This window comes from Metarhizium robertsii (assembly GCF_000187425.2).
Source record: "Metarhizium robertsii ARSEF 23 chromosome Unknown MAA_Scf_7, whole genome shotgun sequence".
Taxonomy (NCBI): Eukaryota; Fungi; Ascomycota; class Sordariomycetes; order Hypocreales; family Clavicipitaceae; genus Metarhizium; species Metarhizium robertsii.
The window spans coordinates 958,047-976,037 of record NW_011942215.1 but is presented as its reverse complement, the minus strand read 5'-3'; the positions used below and the strand labels follow the sequence as shown (position 1 = coordinate 976,037).

Sequence of the window (17,991 nt, the reverse complement as noted above, 5' to 3'; positions counted from 1 at the left end):
GCCCCCATTACGCCCCAGAATCGCAGCAGATAACACGCCCACCATGACGCTCTACTACTCTCTCGTACGTCCGACGTCGCCGCCCACGCATTCTTGGCTCCAGCTGACACGCGGATAGGTCTTCTTCCTCCTCGTCCTGGAGATGGTGCTCTTTATGCTCCTTCTCATCCCTCTCCCGCACACGGCCAAGCGCAAGGTCTTTACGTACGTTTGTTCCACCTGAAATTGCAGAGCATCCACTGACCTCGCCCGCAGCTTCATCTCCGAAAACCCCATCATCTCCAAGGTCATGTACTGGCTCAAAATCACCTTTGTCTTCATCCTCATCCTGTTCATCGACAGCGTGAACCGCGTGTACCGCGTGCAACTGGAAGTGGTCGCCGCGGGAGAACAGGCGTCCAAGGGAGCGTACGTATACCACGTTGCTTGACTTTTTGACACACCTCGAGAGGGGGGTTCAGCTGATGAGCGCATAACCGCTTTGCAAACCAAACAAACGGGCTAACGTGACTCCGCAAACAGTGCTATTCTGGGCCACGAACGCCTCGAAGTCCAGGCGCGTAAATTCTACTCCCAGCGAAACATGTACCTCTGCGGCTTCACCCTGTTCCTGTCGCTCATCTTGAACCGCACCTACGTCATGATCATTGACAACATCAAGCTGGAGGACAAGGTCCAGGCGTTTGAGAGCAACAAGAACTACAAGGAGAACAAGTCGAGCGAGGTTGCCGAGCTGCAGAAGCGGCTGGCCATGAAGGAGCAGGATTTGCAGACGCTCAAGAAGCAGAGTGAGGGGCTGCACAGGAGCTATGACGAGCTGAGCGACAAGTACGCGGCTACGCAGGTTGACGAGGGGAAGAAGGGGAAATAAATGATGAGTGACGGGGTTGTCAACTGCAAAGAGGGAGGAGAAAAGGGGAGGGAGGGGTTGGTCATCATGTTTGGGCCCAGTGTGAATGGTGAAGTTGTGCCGGGGTGGAGGGAATACGAGGCTGGTGTGATGCGGACGAAAAAAAAAGATGCGGCGTCAATTTATTGATAATTTTACTGCTACTTTGCTTGTTGTTTACGGTCTCGTAACAAGCCTGTCCCGAAGTGCTGTCCAAGTCCAACCTACTTGAATTTCGCACACGTTGTGTGATGCAGAAGCGGCGCATGGACGTGATTTGTTTACGAGTAATACAGAAAGGCTCATTTCACGCTTCGCAACTAACCGAAATTGACAAGCTACATGTACACCTACACTCCCGTTGCTAAACCCAGCACACGTCGACCATGGCAATATAATCACCGTCACTCAGGCCTCAGGCCCTGTGCCTCTTTGATCGCCGCAACCCCGTCTCATCGCCGCCGCCGTCTGTCCGTCGTTTAGGCGCGCTCTGCTTCGTCTCCGCGGCGTCCTTGCCGCCGGCTTTCTTCTTGTCCTTGCGTGCAGCGGCGGCGGCGACCCTCTTCCCAGTTTTGCCGGCGCCCATGAGCCCTTGGGTGTCTGTCCCCGACTTGCCCTTTACCACCACGTACGCGACCTTTTCCACGTCGACCATGCCGACGCCCAGCCTGCGCGCTAGCTCGCCCGCGCGCTGGCGCAGCTGCGCGTACTCGCTGGGCGTGTACCTGATGGGCGCGTCCTTGTTCCCGCCGCGGCAGAGCCAGTAGTACGCCTCGTCGGAGAAGAAGACCACGTTTTCGGGGTCGTGGACGTTGAGCAGGAGGGACGCGGTGGCGGGGCCCACGCCCCTGAGCTTGGTGAGCGCGTCGAGGGCCGCTTGGGCGTGCGTCGACGGGCTGGTCCTGTACTGCGCGACGGCGGATGATATGGTCTGCTGGGCGAGGGGGGCCGGGTTGGAGGAGACGAGGGACATGAGGGTTGGGCGGAATTTTCCGTGGCGTCTGGGGGGAGGAAGGTGGTTAGTTGGTTTGGAGGGACGGCGAGGCGTGAAGATGGATGATGTGAGCGAGATGTGAAGACGTAGGCAGTTGGGATGTGAAGATGGATGATGTGCGCAAGATGTGAAGACGCAGGCAGTTGGGATGTGAAGATGGATGATGTGCGCAAGATGTGAAGACGCAGGCAGTTGGGATGTGAAGATGGATGGTGTGAGCAAGATGTGAAGCAAGACGTGGACAGGACAAGGCGCGGGACCACAGACAGTTTCCACTCAACGAGGCTTTGGACGTCTGCGAGCGTCATTTCCTGGCCTTTCTTGCCGAACAGGACGGGCGCCTTGTCGTAGCGGTAGGCGTCTAGGTCTTTGAGGGTCTTTTGGCCGGGTTTTTGAGCTGGTGGTGAGGTGTTGGTTAGCTGGCTGGGCGGGCGTGCGGGCTGGGCAGGTACGTGCTGCTTTTGGCTGTGGACATGGCGTCTATCAAGGCCGGGTATTCGGCTAGGAGGGCGTCAAATTCGGGCCTGGATATTGTTTCTGCAGAGGGCGACATTGCTGCGATGGGCTGTTGTGGGTGGTGAATCTCGAGATGGTGAAGCTGTGTGTCCACTGTTCAGTCTTCAGGCGGCTTGGGGAAAGTGAGCTGTCAGCGCTTGGATTGTGTTTTGCCGATTGCTGACGGCGCTGCATCCGTGCGTAACGGGGACGAGAGAATAGGTCAGCTGGATTATTATTTCTATTTTGAAGTTGCTCATGCCGCGGATATGTATGTATGTCTCGACTCTCGTGGTTCGCTCATGCGCCGGACTGGGATGACCAATGGCGCCGCGCGCCTCGATGAGCTGCATGAACAAGTCACTGGCGCACGAAAAAAGTGTGGCGGCTACTTTGTATCCACAATGCATCGACGACACCTCGTCTTCACACATCATGGACTCGCAATGTTGAATGGAATCACAGCGTCACAGACCAACAAAGGTGTTTCAGAGGTCGCTGGCTATGACCATCTTTGTTCCCGCAATGGGAGAATGGCCAAGATGTCCTTGCGTTTGTATCCAGGCAGTCATTGTGGCTGGACAGCGCAATGAATCCTCCTCACTTCAACCCCAGCTCTGCCCCTGAAACACCAGAAAAACTGCTACAGATAGACAACTGAACAGCTGGTGTACTGAGATAATCGGGTCTTTATTCCAGGGACGCGTCGTCAGCTAGCGGTGTAATAGGAACAGTAGCAGCTTCAATGGCCTCTAGTGTGCATCTCGACAAGCGGCCCCTTCTTCTCCCCTTCTTCTCTTCATCTCCTGGCTATATAAAGACACCCTTCCCCCCTACCCGACCTCTCGGGAAAGCCCTGCTATCGACCAAAGTCACATTTACAACCCAACATCATACACTACTACAGCACGATATCATACTCCACTAAAGCCCGATTCTATTTCTCCCACTACAACCACTGCTAACAAGAAACAACCATGTGTGAGGACGAATTCTCCCGTTATTGGTGCAACTACTGCCGCAAAGTTATCCCCCCGCTGGAGTGTCGCAAGACTGTTTACTGCAGGCCAGCGTACAGAAAAAAATGCCCGTTTCAAGAGTGCCCAGAGTACAAACAAGTTGTGAAATGGATCACGATGACTTGTACGGATTGCGAGGCGAATATGATCGTGGACGATGGCACCTACAATGTGGTGGACTAATTCTATCCTCCATTTCCCAACCATATACAGACACCCACAGTCCTACTCAAGCTGTTGGACGTCTTGCTGTTGAGCAAACGTCATATATACAGACCCACGACTCAAACGACAACACACCATGACATTTTGCTTCAACTGCCACGAAGCGGCAAAAACGCGCAAGGGCTATGCGACAGACAAAGGAAATCATGGTTGGGGCACGACGCTGTACGCAAACTCTTGAGGAGCCAGACGGTTCGGTGAGGAATGACTGACAGAAGGGAAAGATGGTGATGGATACTCGGATGGGTGAACGGGCGTGCTGGCACATGGTTTTTGATTTGGACTTTTTGGACTTGAGTGTGTTATTGTTTTGTTGAGGGATGTTATTTGTTGATTTTGGGCCATGTTGTCAGTCCAGAACGAGTGTTTCTTGTTTTTTTAGTTGGATTGTTTCGTTTTTCCCCTTGGGTTTTAGTAATGTCATTCGTTTACAGAGATGCTGGTTCTTCTTGTTGTGTCTAGCGTCCCTGATTGTGACGGATCGAGTATGCATGTGGTAAAATTGACGTTGTATCCAACACCTGACTTGTGAGCATTCTTTAAACCGCTGCAATCACTGCTCATCCTGAGAACATGCCCGCTTTGTATTCACAGTCGGACCAACCAAGTTCCGCTCATCTCTTCGAGGACACGTGTGAAGACTGCGACATGTCCTTTGTTCACAAAGAGACCACCAGCTGAACAGCCCACGATTCGGTGACCAGTCTGGTTTACTCATAGCTTTTCAAATATAAATAGCCCACTTGCCGCCCTTTCTGCACAAGTCCCCGGCGGTTCGTCAAGCCCTCACCTCGATCGTTGAAGCACCCCGGCGACTCAATCCCACGACGACATTTCCAATCAGGAGAATACACTACGGTTCGAATCCCAACAGCCGCCGCGACAATCAACATGTGCCAAAGAACCTACAACTACACACAATGCGACATATGCGGTGTCAGGAAACTCATGGAAAAGACTCCCCACGACCAGAAGTGCCCCGATACCCACGTTTTTCTGGACTGTCTAGATTTCAAGATTGAGAAGTTTTATCACATGGAAACGTGTGACTCGTGCCTGAGAAACCCGAAGAGACAGAAGTTGGGAAAAACAAGAGTTTAAAATTGAGGGTTATCGTCAGGGACTCAGGAGCCCTAAGGGGCTTGCAGTAGCCCCGGACCGGATATCAAAGGGGTCAAATTTGCAGCATCCTTCAGTCACCAACTCAATTCTATCATTATCATCATCATTATCAAAAAAAAAAAAAAAAAAAAAAACCAATCAATTGAGGCCCTAAAAAGCCTCCCAAAACATTATCATTTTCCGCTATGCAAATTGCTTCCACAAACTCAACAGGTAATCCACCTCCAGACTATCCACCACGCCTAGAGGAAATAATACGCTAATATTTGGAAAGTACCGTCGACATGCTGTCTACATGCCTCTACGAACCATACAATAGCCGAAATCAAGGTATGCAAAGGGACGAAATGCCAGCCAGTCTTCAAGGTCCAGGGCTGACGAGAACCTGGCTCTTTGCACACCTATAAACAAGCCTACAACCCATGTACTACTACCAACTCGTTCCCGCAAACTCCTTGGATTCTGCTCCATGGACCAACATTCCTCATGTTTCTCCGGTCGTAGCCCTGATATGAGAGCCTGCCGTTTTCGCCGTCCCCCTTTCCATTTCTTCTTCGCATCACAAGAAACTCCCGAGGTCTCACAAGATCAGCGGCGAGTGCCGTCAATGTGGATTCGCCCGATGGCGTTTTACCCGTTCCGTGTACAAGCCCTCCACCCTGTCTGCCGACCGGTGCAGCTTCCGATTCGACAATATCCGGCCCAGGCCGTCTTGGCGCGGACGCCCGTGGACCCATGGTTCGCAGGTTGCGGCTGCTATTCCCGGGGGCCGGGGCCGGGGAGAGACATGAGATGATGAGACCGGTTTCCAAGCTCCGACAACCAAAGCAGCCTAAGCCGCGACGTTGCCCGCCTCATCGGCAAACAACGGCGCCAAAAAGCTAGTCTTGAACCATTGCCTGTCCCTCGGGCCTCGACCACCCCTTAAGAATAAAGTCCCTTTCCAGTCTCAAGGCTGCGAGCACGCGCTCCAGCTGGTACGGCGGTTGCTCGGGGAGGGCCGCCGTTGTTTGTCAATGGAAATTGAGCGTGTCATGATTCTTGAAGCAGAGTTTAAATACTGCCCAAATACGTACCTTTATAAAGGGTAAGCGTAAAAATAAAGTAAAAAAATATAAAAAGTAAAGGGATAAGCGAGGCTAATAAGTAATTGAAGATTTTAGTAATGAATAAAACAAAGTTTTACCAGCCTAGTCTTTTAACCATGTGCTCTCTCTCTCTCTCTTTCTTCTTCTTATTCCTCCTCTTACACTCTCTCCACCCCAGAGCGTATACTTATTAATAAATTAAAACAAGCAAAATTACCAGTAGCAGAACAAAGGAATCAAGTGTTTGTGCAGTGACGATTCACCAAGTCTGAACTTGGCGGACAAGGGGCTGGAGGGGTTTAAATACACGGCCACATGGTATTTCTGTAGGTTTTATCTCTTTCATCTCATGAGACACACCCTGTCACGAGGCATGGCAGAATCATGTAAGCTTACACAGCGGCAAGAGGTGGCATTGTTATTCAGAAATAGCCCTACCCCTTGACAACTAACCACCTCTTCTACCCTGTCTGATAACATATTACTTGGTGCGTAGAAGCTGCTTAAATTCTGCCAAGTGCTCTGTCAGGGCCAGACGCGGCCTGTTGGTCTCCCAGAAGCTCTGCAATCTTGACAGGTCCATCTCCCGCGCCTCGCTCGTGGTTCCATTCACAATAGACACCTTGCCTAAGCCCAGGACTAGCATGTAGAAAGCAATCTCCCTCTCGGTGTAGAAGCGCTCAGCGACACGAGCCACCAGCTCCGAGCTGCGAATCTCTTGGTTGGCCTTTAGCAGACTGAATGCTTGGTAGACGATGCCCGTCTTGTCCAGGTACTCGCGAATGTCGGCATCGTATTCGTTCTCCTCCTGGAATCGGTTCTGTGCAATTTTTGGCTTGACGCTGGCAGCTGCGTAAAGCTTCTCGAGAGCAGCACGACCAGAGTTGGATACGCCCAACACGCCAACCCGCGGCGGGACGAGGCTCTCCATGGCATGCCAGGCGACCGTGTCATCCTGTTCATCCTCGAACGGGGCATGTAGAAGAAGTGCGTCGATGTAGCCGAGTTTTAGGTTCTGGAAGGATTGCTCGATTGACTCGTGCACCTGATTCTCTAAAGGCTGATCGGCATTATAGGGAAGCTTCGACTCGGCGTGCGCCCAGATGGGAGTAAACTTGGTTGTACCTGGATGAAGATGTAATTTTCCCCATTTATCAATGTTTCTTCCATGAGGTCTAGGGGCTTTTCTTTTGGTGCTCTAGCACAAATAGGCCTTCCCTCTTGACGCCCGACTTTCATGCCTCTTCGATAGCAACCCTGATGGAGGGCTCTTCATATGCGGAAGAATAGTTGGCTGAGTCGACACCCCTGAAGCCGTTTTTGAGAGCCAAGGCCTTCAACTCGCCAGTTCGGTCTTCTTGAAACGCCGTGCCATAGATATAGAACGGGTGGACAGTGCCCGTAGAAAGACGCAGAGGGCTGAACGGACCGGTAGACGTCGGTTGCGCAGTTCTTATGTCGTACAATTTGCGACTAAATGCGAGGTAGGAGGTCTGTACGCAACGTGATGCTATTCTAATGGCAGCGCTAGACAGAAATTGAATCGTATATATAAGCCAACGAGTGAGGCTAACAATCAGCTTGCATGGATGATATCATCATGCGTACAGGGTCATGTTCCATGTTGGCGAATGCTCCTGGTGTCTGCCTTTGATCACTGAGCACTTCCTGGGAACAAAAAGCCACTGAGAAAGACTATGTACTCATTGGATAAAGGGAATCGGTCATGATCTGGATTAGGCCGTTTTACAAGTTTCCGTACATCGGACTCAATTCGGCCTCGTACACGGTATCGGGGGTTGAGCCGGTAATGGTGACGACGTTTCCTCCCCTAATACACATGCCACGGGTGTTTTGGAAAAGCTCAATGTTCTTATAGGCCATTTCCTGGTGCGCCTGCTGCCAGATTTAAGTAAACTGACTTTCATCGATGTTGTAGTGTCAAAAATCACCTTCTTCAAGCCAACTGTAAATGAAAGCCCGCCATGCAGCTTGCCATCGTCAGGCACCTCAGTGCGCGGATCTAAGACTAGTAAGAACAAGTATCAATGTGTCAGTCGACTATTTCCCCGGCTGAGTGATTTAGACAGACGCACCATTAGCGAGCGTTTTCTCCCCTCGCCAACCTTTTAGACGCCTTGATAGTAGGGAGCTGATAGAAGTCCAGAGAAGTCCGCCGGAAAAGATTGTTTGTACCACAGTGACAATATTAACTTAAATTGGTGGCATCTCCCATTACAATAGTTCCAACGTGAAGCTGAATTTGCGAGCCAACCTCATGTGTCACGGGGGGAGATATACGACCCAAGTCGTATACTGTATCAGTCTCATGAATCCAAACCTAGTAAGGAGTACTTCCCCTACTCCCAAGTACGCATTCTTGGCTGAGAAGCCCACCAACTAATTAGACTGTCGCTGTTTGCCATTGTTGCTGTTAATAGTATCTTAGATTGCTCCTCCATCGCCAGCATTCACAGATTTAAAGATATCGTAAGAGTAATCATTCCCGAGATCCGGGGCGTAACCGCGGGCGTTTCCAGAGTGGTCCAAGTTGCCATGCCAGAAATTAGAACCGGCACCAGCAACTTTGGAGGTAGCGTTTTGCATGCCTCTTCCAGGCTGACTAGATATTGCTGGGGATGGCGGCCGTCAAGAAAATCATGTCATCTGTCGTGGTCAGAATATCCTGACGTGAAAAATTCGCTCGGGAAAAGCAACGACGAGGATATAATACAAGATGTTGGGACCGTGGTTCTTTGTGTACTTATTCTGTGTTCGGGTCATTCTCATATTTGTTACGGCGTGCTAGAACAGTTGGGCTAGCCAGAACCACAAGCTCCGCGCGTCTTTAACGGAAAATCATGAGTACAGAGGTTTTCTTTCTTCGTAATACATGATAGTCTCCAGATCAAACTCGAAGCGAAGACATTCCACAATGTTCCCCTCCCTGGGGAGCTGATAATAAAGTCTATCCCGAGGTTGAGTTCTTGTCCATTTCTAGGCATGTCATTCGCATCAAAAAGTATCACTATATATCTCTCAAACATTGCGGTTTGTTCTCGATTCTTGAGAATCCGTGTAACTGAGAGAACGCAAGGAAAGCGAGGTGCAGACTGATCCGGTATTTCTTTACATCAATGTAACGCCATGTCGTGCTCCATCACCAGTTAGTTCAGCCTTGATGCCCCTGATCGATCTGCGACATGAGACATGAGACATGTTTCACGAACAACTAGTTACTATTTCGGTATGGCATGGTTGTCAAATTGTCTACCTCCATCTAGTCGGCCAGGCTGATTTGACCTCGTGACAGAACGGCGAGATTGCAACGGCTCACACTCCGAATCGGATCCGCTATGTAGTAGATGTTCGTAGAGATGGCTCAAGACGATGGATCAACCCGATGCTGTGTGGCAATACTTTAAGGTTTAGTCTTGCCGTGATTAGCATATCTCACTGGGCCAGCTTCGTGGCGAAGCAATAATTGCGACATAGACTTGGCGAGAGAATATGAGAATGTTAATTTATTCTCCCAGATTTATACCTTGCAGGGGGGAGCCATGAGTACTCGACCCCTTTGGAGTGGTCCAAGACTTCATTTCTGCAAACCGTAGATCTTCCTCCCGGATCTCCGCGCTCCACCGGCTACAACTGACAAGACGGAAAAATAATGTTCATGACTGACAAACCATCCAGGGAGATACATGTTGACTAATATGCCGGAGATGAAACCTGCTGCGTTGACGGGGCGCTAGAAAGGGAGCCTTGGTATGGGTCTCGTAAAATATATCCGTAGGGCGACGGAGGATGACGATGCCCGGTAGAGTGTAATGCACTGCAACCCTCTGCCGGGATTAAAATGATAAGTGTCGCTACTGCTGGTTCACGAGAAGACCCGACGACGGCACGGGTGGATTCGTGGAGTCCCCAGTTGTTGTAGCAGTACTCCGTACTGGCTGTCGACTTTGACCGTCAATCTGTGATGCAGATGTGTGGAGGTGGCACTTGAGCACCAGCAGCTCAATGGGTGGCCGAAAAGGGCGGACATGGAAGGGCGGAGCAAATTTTCCCACGTCCCTTCAATGTTGGCCTTATCGCCTATCAGCTAGCAGCCATCTCCATCCCACTTGCGCCCACCCAGGCCCTTCTCCCTCCTGCGCATTTCTATTTCGTATTTCGTCGACAACTTCTCGATCCGACTATATTCTGCTGGCCCATCTCATCAAGCACGCAATCCAGAATTCCACACCAGCCCGCCATCTCCCACCCTATCACCGACCTCGCTGGTACTCGCCACACTAGACGTAGAGCCTCGTCGTACCTGTTCAATTTCTCATCGAATCCCGATACTCCGCGCAGTCGTGGCATATTTGGTCCCAGACCCGATTCGCACTCCTACACTTCTTCCGCTTCTACCTACCAAGGTATCCTCGCAAAAATGGGCAACGTATGACAAATACCCAAGTGCTTCGGGTCCCCAACAGCAGGCGTACTAACACATGACGCATAGGGAGCCAAGGCACAACAGAAGCGCGAGCGCAACGCCAAGGACGGCAAAGTCGCCAAGTCGCAGCTCAAAGTTGTATGTCATTGTATTACGCCTTTTCGTTGCCTTGGCAGTGTAAACATGCCTCTTTGCTAACCCCCGTGTTCCCTCCCTCTAGAACCAGCAGGCCATGAACATTCAATGCCAGATCTGCAAGGCCACGTTTCTCTCCACCACCAAGGGCCCTGCGTACGTACCGACACACTCTCTTGCCTTCGACGTTGTATTGATTCCTATACCCTTCAAGTAGTGTTGGACTAATCTTTCCATTTCTTTATGCACAGGCTGCAGGAACATGCTACCAACAAGCATAGTAAGGACATTGGCGACTGCTTCCCCGGAAAGACCCTATAGTCGCCCATGTTGGGCGGTCTTGAGCCCAAGTTTTTGCGTCAACGTTGTACAAGTTGGGTAGGAGTTGGGGGGGCCAGAGGGCATGAGCGAAAAGTTAGACTTGACAGTATTCATTTAGCACCGGCGTCAGCATTGGGGGGGGATGGAGAGGACGGAGCGGGACGTAGCACTGAGTTGTAGACACCGTGACGATTCGTGATGAATTTGTTATACGATATTGACATTCTGCATCTTCTACACATGCGATCAATGAGCCTCAACCGCCTTTGGAGCAACACCAGCAGCGGGCCCCGGTCCGGCAGCACCCTTCTTGGCCGCCGCCGCCGCCGCCGCCGCAGCCTGCTCCTCCCTGATGGCCCTCAGAATATCGGGATACCACCGCTCCCCAACGTCCGGATGGCTCTTGACCCTGTTCCTCAGCGCGGCCTCGCCCAACGTCTTGGCCACGGCCCCCGCCCTAAACGTAAACTCGACGTCGTCAATCCTCCCGCCCGTCCGCTCCATCACCTTGCTCCTCTGCGCCCTCACATCGTCGGGCACCCTCCCGACACCCACCGTCTCCAAGTCGTCAAACTCGGCATCCAGCTTCACCCCCTGGAAGAAGGGAATGGAGTACCTGGCCCCGGACCCCGCAGCCGGCGACAGCACGCGATGCGTGGTGCTCACGCAGACGCCCTGTGTCAACGCCTCCATCCCCTGCCCTATCGCCACGACCAGCGTGCCGTCAATCGGCGGGCAGTCGATCCACTCCCCCTGGACGTTTTGCACCTGCAGGCCCCGGTGGGACGTGGCCTGGAGCAGGTAGCTCGTCAGCATGCTGTCCTTGTGTGGCCCGACTCCCTGGCCTTGGCCGCCCTCTTGCCCCAGCTCCGCCATGTCGGGGTACTTTACGATCTTGAGCTTGTGCTGCTGGTCCTCGTCAAAGTACTTGTTGAAGGCGTCGCCGGGGAGCTTGATGGCCTCGGCGATGAGAGACGTAAAGTAGAGGGAGACGTCGCCCATGCGCTTCATGTAGTCCGTGTACGTGGCCCGGAAGCCGGGCGCGTAGTCTTCAGCCGGCCACTGGTTTGGCGCCAGGAGGTTGTGGTACAGAGGAGCGCCTGGCGACGGGACAGGGTGCTCGGTGGACAAGTCGATCTGCTCGCGGCGGTCGATTTCGCCGGCGGTGATTTCCGCAGAGAGCTGGGAGTACCCGAGGAAGGAGTTTGCGTTTTTCATCTCGATTTTGAGCCTGGCAAGTTTGTTAGCCCGGGGCCACGGCGGCTGCGCTTTTGAACGGGAAGCAGATGAGGTGTGTTTTGTTGAGCTGGGTTTCTGTGTATGGAGGCTGGGGGCGATTGATGAGCACGTACTTCTCTTCTAGAGGCAGGTCAAAGAACCCCTTGCCCTTCTTGATGACATCTTGGAAGAGGTCCTCTGGGATGCCTACGTTCTTGAGATACAAGAAACCCACTTCTAGGAGAGCGTAGCGCAGCTGTTCCAGGAACTCGGGCTTGGTGGCCGGGTCCCGGGCGAGTTGCAGGTCCAGAATGGGAATCGAAGTAAATGACATTGTGGCCTATGCTGCTTTGGACGTGGTCCCGACAGATGGGTATCGTCCAACTCTGACGTTCCTGTATTCCTCCCGGCTCCTTTTTATACCCAGACAGGTAGATCGAGAGCAATGGAGCAGCAAGTTCAACACATGCATGCACAACACTCGATCGCCCTCTCTTGACGTCCCCCAAGCCCCTCCAAGAATGGCGTAATCGCACCAGACGACCAGACCCCTCTGAGAGACGGCCGGGAGACCCGCCAAGTCGTCCGTGGTCCGTGGAGTTCCGCGTCCCCCAGGTGCCACTTTTTGGGCGCCGCTGTCGGATTGGGGCCACATGCAGGCATGGACTGCCGATGCCGAGTTCGGTTCGGTTTCTCGTAGGCTAAATCGTATCACTTCACGCAACCTTAAAACTCACTTTGCATTGACCCCCGGTTCAAATTACACTGTTGTATTGCTGTAGTAATACCCAAAGCTGGCTCTTCCAAAAATGCGCCGTGTACATCTACCGCCGTTGTATATACATCTTGAAACTTGCATCCAGTGATCCCCCCCTCACTGCTCGGCATGGGGCTTTGTGGCCAAAAGTCCTGTCACCTTGTAGAACATGTCCTCGATAGACGGCGCGGCAAAGGCGGGCGTTGCATCGAAGATTTCCGTCAAGAACTGCTGAGGTATCACACTGCCGTAAGCATCGTCGTCGTCGTCGTCGTCGTCACCCATGTCAACATCCTCATCCACTTCCTTTGCATCGGCCATATCATCTTCGCTAGCAACGTCCATTTCATCCGTGGCCAGTACCTCTCCAGTGGTCGGGCCCGCATCGACGGCCCCGGAGAGGCCATCTAGTTGGAGATCATGTAGCGGCTGAAGAGTTGCAATGGACGACGGGTCAGAGCCTTCGGCAATCACCCAGACCTGGGCTGCGTCATCGAGAGCAATGAAACCACTTGCCCCCGGTGCTGACACAAGGCTCACAATCCTATGCGGCGTGCTCCTAACTAGTAAAGGCTCTGGGTCTTCCGGGTCGAAGACACCAATGCTCGATACACCGCCGATAGGGAGAGTGACAGCGAAGTGGCCCGAAGTATGGTCAACGGCAAGTTGATGCAGCTCGGTAACCCCGTAAAGTTTGGGGACAACGATGCCATATTCTAGCTCGTCGGCAACCACGTTATACACTCTCAAGTCGCTGGATAAGACGATAATGAAAGAGCCCAGGGCCTGGATAGATTGAAGCTTGCCATCCCACAGCCCCTCAAGAGTCTTGACGATTTGCCCAGAGGCCACGTCAATAACGTATACAACCCCGGGATCAACAGCCCCAAAAGCGGCAAACAATGTAGAGCCATCTTCTGAAAAGACAACTCTGCCCTGAACCTCGATATGCCGCGTCGGGTTGATAAGGTCCGTGCCATTTTCGATTCCAGTGCCGTCACCAACACCGATAGCTTGAGTGCAGCCCCAAGACACAGCATCCCGGCCGTTTGCGTCCTTGACCGCAACCCCATTTTGCTGGCGATGCCTCGGTCTCCACAGTCGTACGACTCCATCAGATCCAATGCTTGCAAAGCAGCTTGATGTAGGATCAGACGCCAAGTCTAGAACTGATTCTGGGCAAGTGGTGGAATGAGGCGCGTTGATTCTTGACACCAATTCTAATGACTCGGCCCCTTCCCTAACTTCCCAGAATTTTAGGTAAACCTCATGCCTCTCGCGCATAAACTGATGCCTCAGGTCTTGGGAGATGTTTTCCACATCTCTGGGTGCAGGTTTCCACTCATCAACGCTAGCGAGCCACTTGCCATCTCCAGAGAAGTTGATGTTTGTGACGACAGGTTCATCAATTGGGTGTCCTTTGCTGCTGAGGTTAACATCTGTGGGTTGTGTTCGCGCCAGCGCTTGCTTCGAGACACTAGTAAATGATTCCAAATCAAAAGACTGCAACAACGGCATAGAGAGATTTCCTGACAAAGTCTCCTGGCGGCCATTGCTGACACAAACGTAGAGTTTTGAGGGATCCGAAGGTCTGATAGAAGCCGGGATCGGTTGTCGTACGTGTTCCGATACGTTCCACACGCGTCGGACAAGTAAATCCTTCGGTTCTGACACATCGATTGCTGCTGATTGGATTCCGGCAATGTAAGCAGTGGGTTTCATTTCAGCAGTAGATAAAATCATGGCTGAGTTATCATCTAGATGGAGAACGTAGGAAGAGCCAGTTTGCGAGACCACAATGTTCTCAATGCTCCCAGACAGGTGTGGTAGGAAGTCCTTTCTAGACGTGTCAACCTGCCACACAACAAGAACATTCTCGGAACCTCCAGATATAAAATAGTTTCCTGAAACGAGTTAGCAATCGAACCCAAATTGCGATCAGGGAGGGATTTATGTACCGTCTGTTGACCACTTGACTGCATGGACAGCTTTACGGTGCCAGTGATACTTCTGTACTTGAATCCCATCTTTCACAAGCTGGGCTTTCCCAACAGCCCTGACATGAGTCAAAGCATCATGATAAACATAAATGCCTCCTCTAGCGCCTCCAATAATGACATCGACAGCTGTATCCGCCCCCGCTTGGCTTTTTCTGCTCCCTGAAAACCGTGCATGTAGTCTCAGGTCGATGGATGTGATGAGGTCAGGAGAGTCGAAGGAGAAGATTTCGTACTGCAATTGGTCAAGGCTCTCAGCGGTTGCAGAGGCAGTGCCTAGGAATAAGCTATCTTGGAATGCTCCCACGATGACCTGACCGTCTTCACTGGTCTCGAGAATTTGAAGGCCATATCCGGGCTTCTGGAGAGACAAGACGCTGTTGGACTTGCGCTTGCCACCGTTGACTAGTTGGTATGCAATGACTTCCATACGGTTCGATTTTTCTGACTCCGCAACCAAAAGGATCTCTTTGTCCTCAGCAAAAGCAACTGGCACAACTGCCAAGGCTTTCGCAGTTTTGGAAGACGTTTGAAACGCAGGGGACGGGGCGTCTCCTTGAGACCAATTAACACAATAAATGTGTCCATCAGAGCATGCCACCCACACTAACTGAGGGTTGTTTTTTGACAAACGGGTTCCAACAATGTGAGCAGGAATTGAACCCTTCGAGGCTGATGTATCGAGAGTGCTAATTGGAATACGTCGAATGAGCAAGGAGTCGTTGGCGTTATATATTTGAATTGAGGTGTTGTACGTTAGGATGAGATATCTGTCCAAGTGTTAGAGCAGGTTGGGGTATGATTTGAAAGGCATCTCACTGTTCGTCTTTTGTAAGAATGGGATCAATGTCTAGCATCCGGCCGCCCATTGGCTTTGAAACTCGCCAGCCAGCCTCTCCGTCGTCAGACTGCCGAATGACTTGTTGAGGACGAAAAGAGCTCAGTTCTCCTGCCAGGACCTCATGGTTTGATTCTCCCTGCTTTGACTTTTGAGGCGTTGGCGTGTTGTTGCCATTAGCTTTGCTTTCTCGATTCTGCTGTCTGTGTCTCTTCGACGTCGTCTCGCTTTCAGTTATGCCCCTCTTTCTTTTTTTTGTTTTGTCATCTTTAGCCCGAGTGCCCTTAGTTCCAGTCATTGTCACAGATGTTCTCTATCCGACAGATATGGAACGTGCGTGCAAATCGCAGACGAAGAAAAAAAGCTTTGTCGCAACGGGCAATTTTTGGCCGTCGACAAGGTCGGCTTCAGGCCTGCGCTGGCTCAGAAATTTTGGTCCCGCCATTGAACTTTTTGCTGATAAGATAAGGCTTCCGGCAAAACCCCGGCCCAGGCTCTATTTTCTAGTCGCCTCACAAAGCCAATCTCGTCACGATCGCACCTTTCTATCCATCTATCTCCAGACACACTTTGATCTGTCATCAGCTCTCAAAGGAAATTCATCATGATTATTCCTATACGTTGCTTCTCCTGCGGAAAGGTACGCGCATGCGCAAACTCCATATTGCAGTCCACCACTAATGTTTGCAGGTCACGGGGGACCTTTGGGAGCGGTATCTCCAACTCATCGCGGATCCGAGAAAAACTGATGGGTAAGCACATACCGGGCAAATCACTGCTGAAAACAGGAATTCTCTGACACTACTTAACAGTGATGCCATGGACGAACTTGGTTTGAAGCGTTATTGCTGTCGTCGCATGATCATGACCCACGTCGACCTCATCGAGAAACTGCTCAAGTAAGCCAAACTAGCTGGGCTCCTTCAACATCGCAGTTGCTAACTGAATTGCCCTAGATATACACCAGACGGTCGAAACGAGAAGAAGCAACGGCTCAATGAACTGGCATGAGGCTGGATCATTCGCTGTCAATGAGTGCATGGGTCGGCGTTTCTTGGGTCGTTTCTTTTTCTATGTTGATTTGATAACAGATTTGGCGCTGGAGGAGGCCAGGTTATGGCATACCCAAAAGAACTTTGCCTCTTTAGACATTCTGTTTAGGAGATTAAATGCTAGGGGTCTGTTCCCAGCCCCTTTCCTCTTCGAGAGAATCGAGCTCACAAGTTGATTCAAAACTGATTCTACCTAACAACGTTGTCGAATGATGGCATAGATGTGACCTGTGGCCTAGGATGGCTCGTTCCCCGCCTAGGGATGTTATCTACACCTAAATGAAAGGAGCCATGCGACTGCCTGTTTTGCACGTTCTCGTTCCATGTTAGCTCTAGACACGAGTTGTAGCAGAGTACCCTAGGTCGGGCAAAGTCAAGGCATGAAGTGATACCGTCCTATGGCCCAAAGTATTTGAAATAGCACTAATCCACCAACAGATCTCACTCCTGTACACTGATGGCATGCGTTGAGCAAAGCGGCTGTCTATTGCAGCTAATGTAACTTGGTATCAGCTCCTCAGCTTCCGGTAACGCACCAAATCTTTGTCTACCTAGCCAACTCCGGGAATCTACAGCATCCATAGCCCGTCGAAGACGGTGTACTACGAAAACGCCGTGTTTCCGAACCTCAATAACCATTCCAAAACATGCTTATGCCCTCTTTCAATCTCAGATCCAGGGTGCCTCGCGTAGCTGCTTAGAAGATGCTAAATTTAAATCGGAGCTGTATAAAGGTAGGCTTCTGGCGCTAAACAAAGCGTCAATGCTTTCGAAGTGGCTTGCTGATATACCTGAAACCGGTTATCAGGTCGCCAGTAGTGTCGGGCAGGATTTGAGAGTTCAAATTCTACCATGGGCGGCCATATCGCGGCTATGTTGGCCAATAGCTCCCCACTCGGGCAGACTTGGGTCTCTAGAGCTGGCTGTCGTGCAACCAATGCATAGCGCCACGGATTACGGTGCGCTGGCCGCTGTAGGTGTTGTCAAGAACTGCATTCACTCCAGTCAGCTGCGAATAATTGAATTGGAGCTGGATGCACAGCACATGGCTTGCCAGGATGTGGCATCCAAGCGAGCTCTTTAAGCAAGCGTTGGTGGTAAATCTGGGCGAAGACCTTGAGGCCCCAAGTAGCCGTTACACAAGCATCTCGTCATTTTGGAGAAAACAATACTTCTATATCAACAGAAAACGTCGTAGACAAAAGATCCTACCTGGGAGAGACGTACGTACCAAGCCGAAAACGATTCCACGGAGACTGCTCCTTCCCTAGAGCAATTTCAAATATCCCCCCTTGCTGCGCTCCACAGTCTAAATTCTGAGTGTGAAAAGCCTCTTTTCAATTCACTCACCTGCACACAAATTTCAAGCCAACGCCTTTTGACTTTGTCGTTTGCTG

General features: G+C 51.5%; 6 protein-coding genes across 6 annotated transcripts; 2 read left to right on the top strand and 4 right to left on the bottom strand.

The window, feature by feature from the left end:
• Positions 1–43: 43 nt before the first annotated feature.
• MAA_00678 (B-cell receptor-associated 31-like protein) lies at positions 44–871 on the top strand (the record flags this gene model as incomplete). The annotated part of the gene is made up of 4 exons (XM_007818676.1): positions 44–64; positions 119–204; positions 256–408; positions 523–871. 4 exons carry the CDS (start codon positions 44–46, stop codon positions 869–871), a joined length of 609 nt encoding a protein of 202 aa, XP_007816867.1.
• Positions 872–1,304: 433 nt separating this feature from the next.
• On the bottom strand, positions 1,305–1,862 carry MAA_00679 (ADA HAT complex component 1; the record flags this gene model as incomplete). The annotated part of the gene is made up of 1 exon (XM_007818677.1): positions 1,305–1,862. The coding sequence occupies one exon, from the start codon at positions 1,860–1,862 to the stop codon at positions 1,305–1,307; it is 558 nt and encodes a 185-aa protein (XP_007816868.1).
• A 4,451-nt stretch (positions 1,863–6,313) lies between these two features.
• On the bottom strand, positions 6,314–7,455 carry MAA_00680 (NADP-dependent oxidoreductase domain protein; the record flags this gene model as incomplete). Its single annotated transcript, XM_007818678.2, has 3 exons — positions 6,314–7,030; positions 7,089–7,325; positions 7,441–7,455. 3 exons carry the CDS (start codon positions 7,453–7,455, stop codon positions 6,314–6,316), a joined length of 969 nt encoding a protein of 322 aa, XP_007816869.2.
• Positions 7,456–10,978: 3,523 nt separating this feature from the next.
• On the bottom strand, positions 10,979–12,284 carry MAA_00681 (Oxoglutarate/iron-dependent oxygenase; the record flags this gene model as incomplete). The annotated part of the gene is made up of 2 exons (XM_007818679.1): positions 10,979–11,963; positions 12,085–12,284. 2 exons carry the CDS (start codon positions 12,282–12,284, stop codon positions 10,979–10,981), a joined length of 1,185 nt encoding a protein of 394 aa, XP_007816870.1.
• Positions 12,285–12,824: 540 nt separating this feature from the next.
• On the bottom strand, positions 12,825–15,840 carry MAA_00682 (WD domain containing protein; the record flags this gene model as incomplete). The annotated part of the gene is made up of 3 exons (XM_007818680.1): positions 12,825–14,611; positions 14,666–15,474; positions 15,524–15,840. 3 exons carry the CDS (start codon positions 15,838–15,840, stop codon positions 12,825–12,827), a joined length of 2,913 nt encoding a protein of 970 aa, XP_007816871.1.
• Positions 15,841–16,146: 306 nt separating this feature from the next.
• Positions 16,147–16,553, top strand: MAA_00683 (RNA polymerase, subunit N/RPB10; the record flags this gene model as incomplete). The annotated part of the gene is made up of 4 exons (XM_007818681.1): positions 16,147–16,182; positions 16,233–16,294; positions 16,355–16,441; positions 16,499–16,553. The coding sequence occupies 4 exons, from the start codon at positions 16,147–16,149 to the stop codon at positions 16,551–16,553; spliced, it is 240 nt and encodes a 79-aa protein (XP_007816872.1).
• Positions 16,554–17,991: the final 1,438 nt, after the last annotated feature.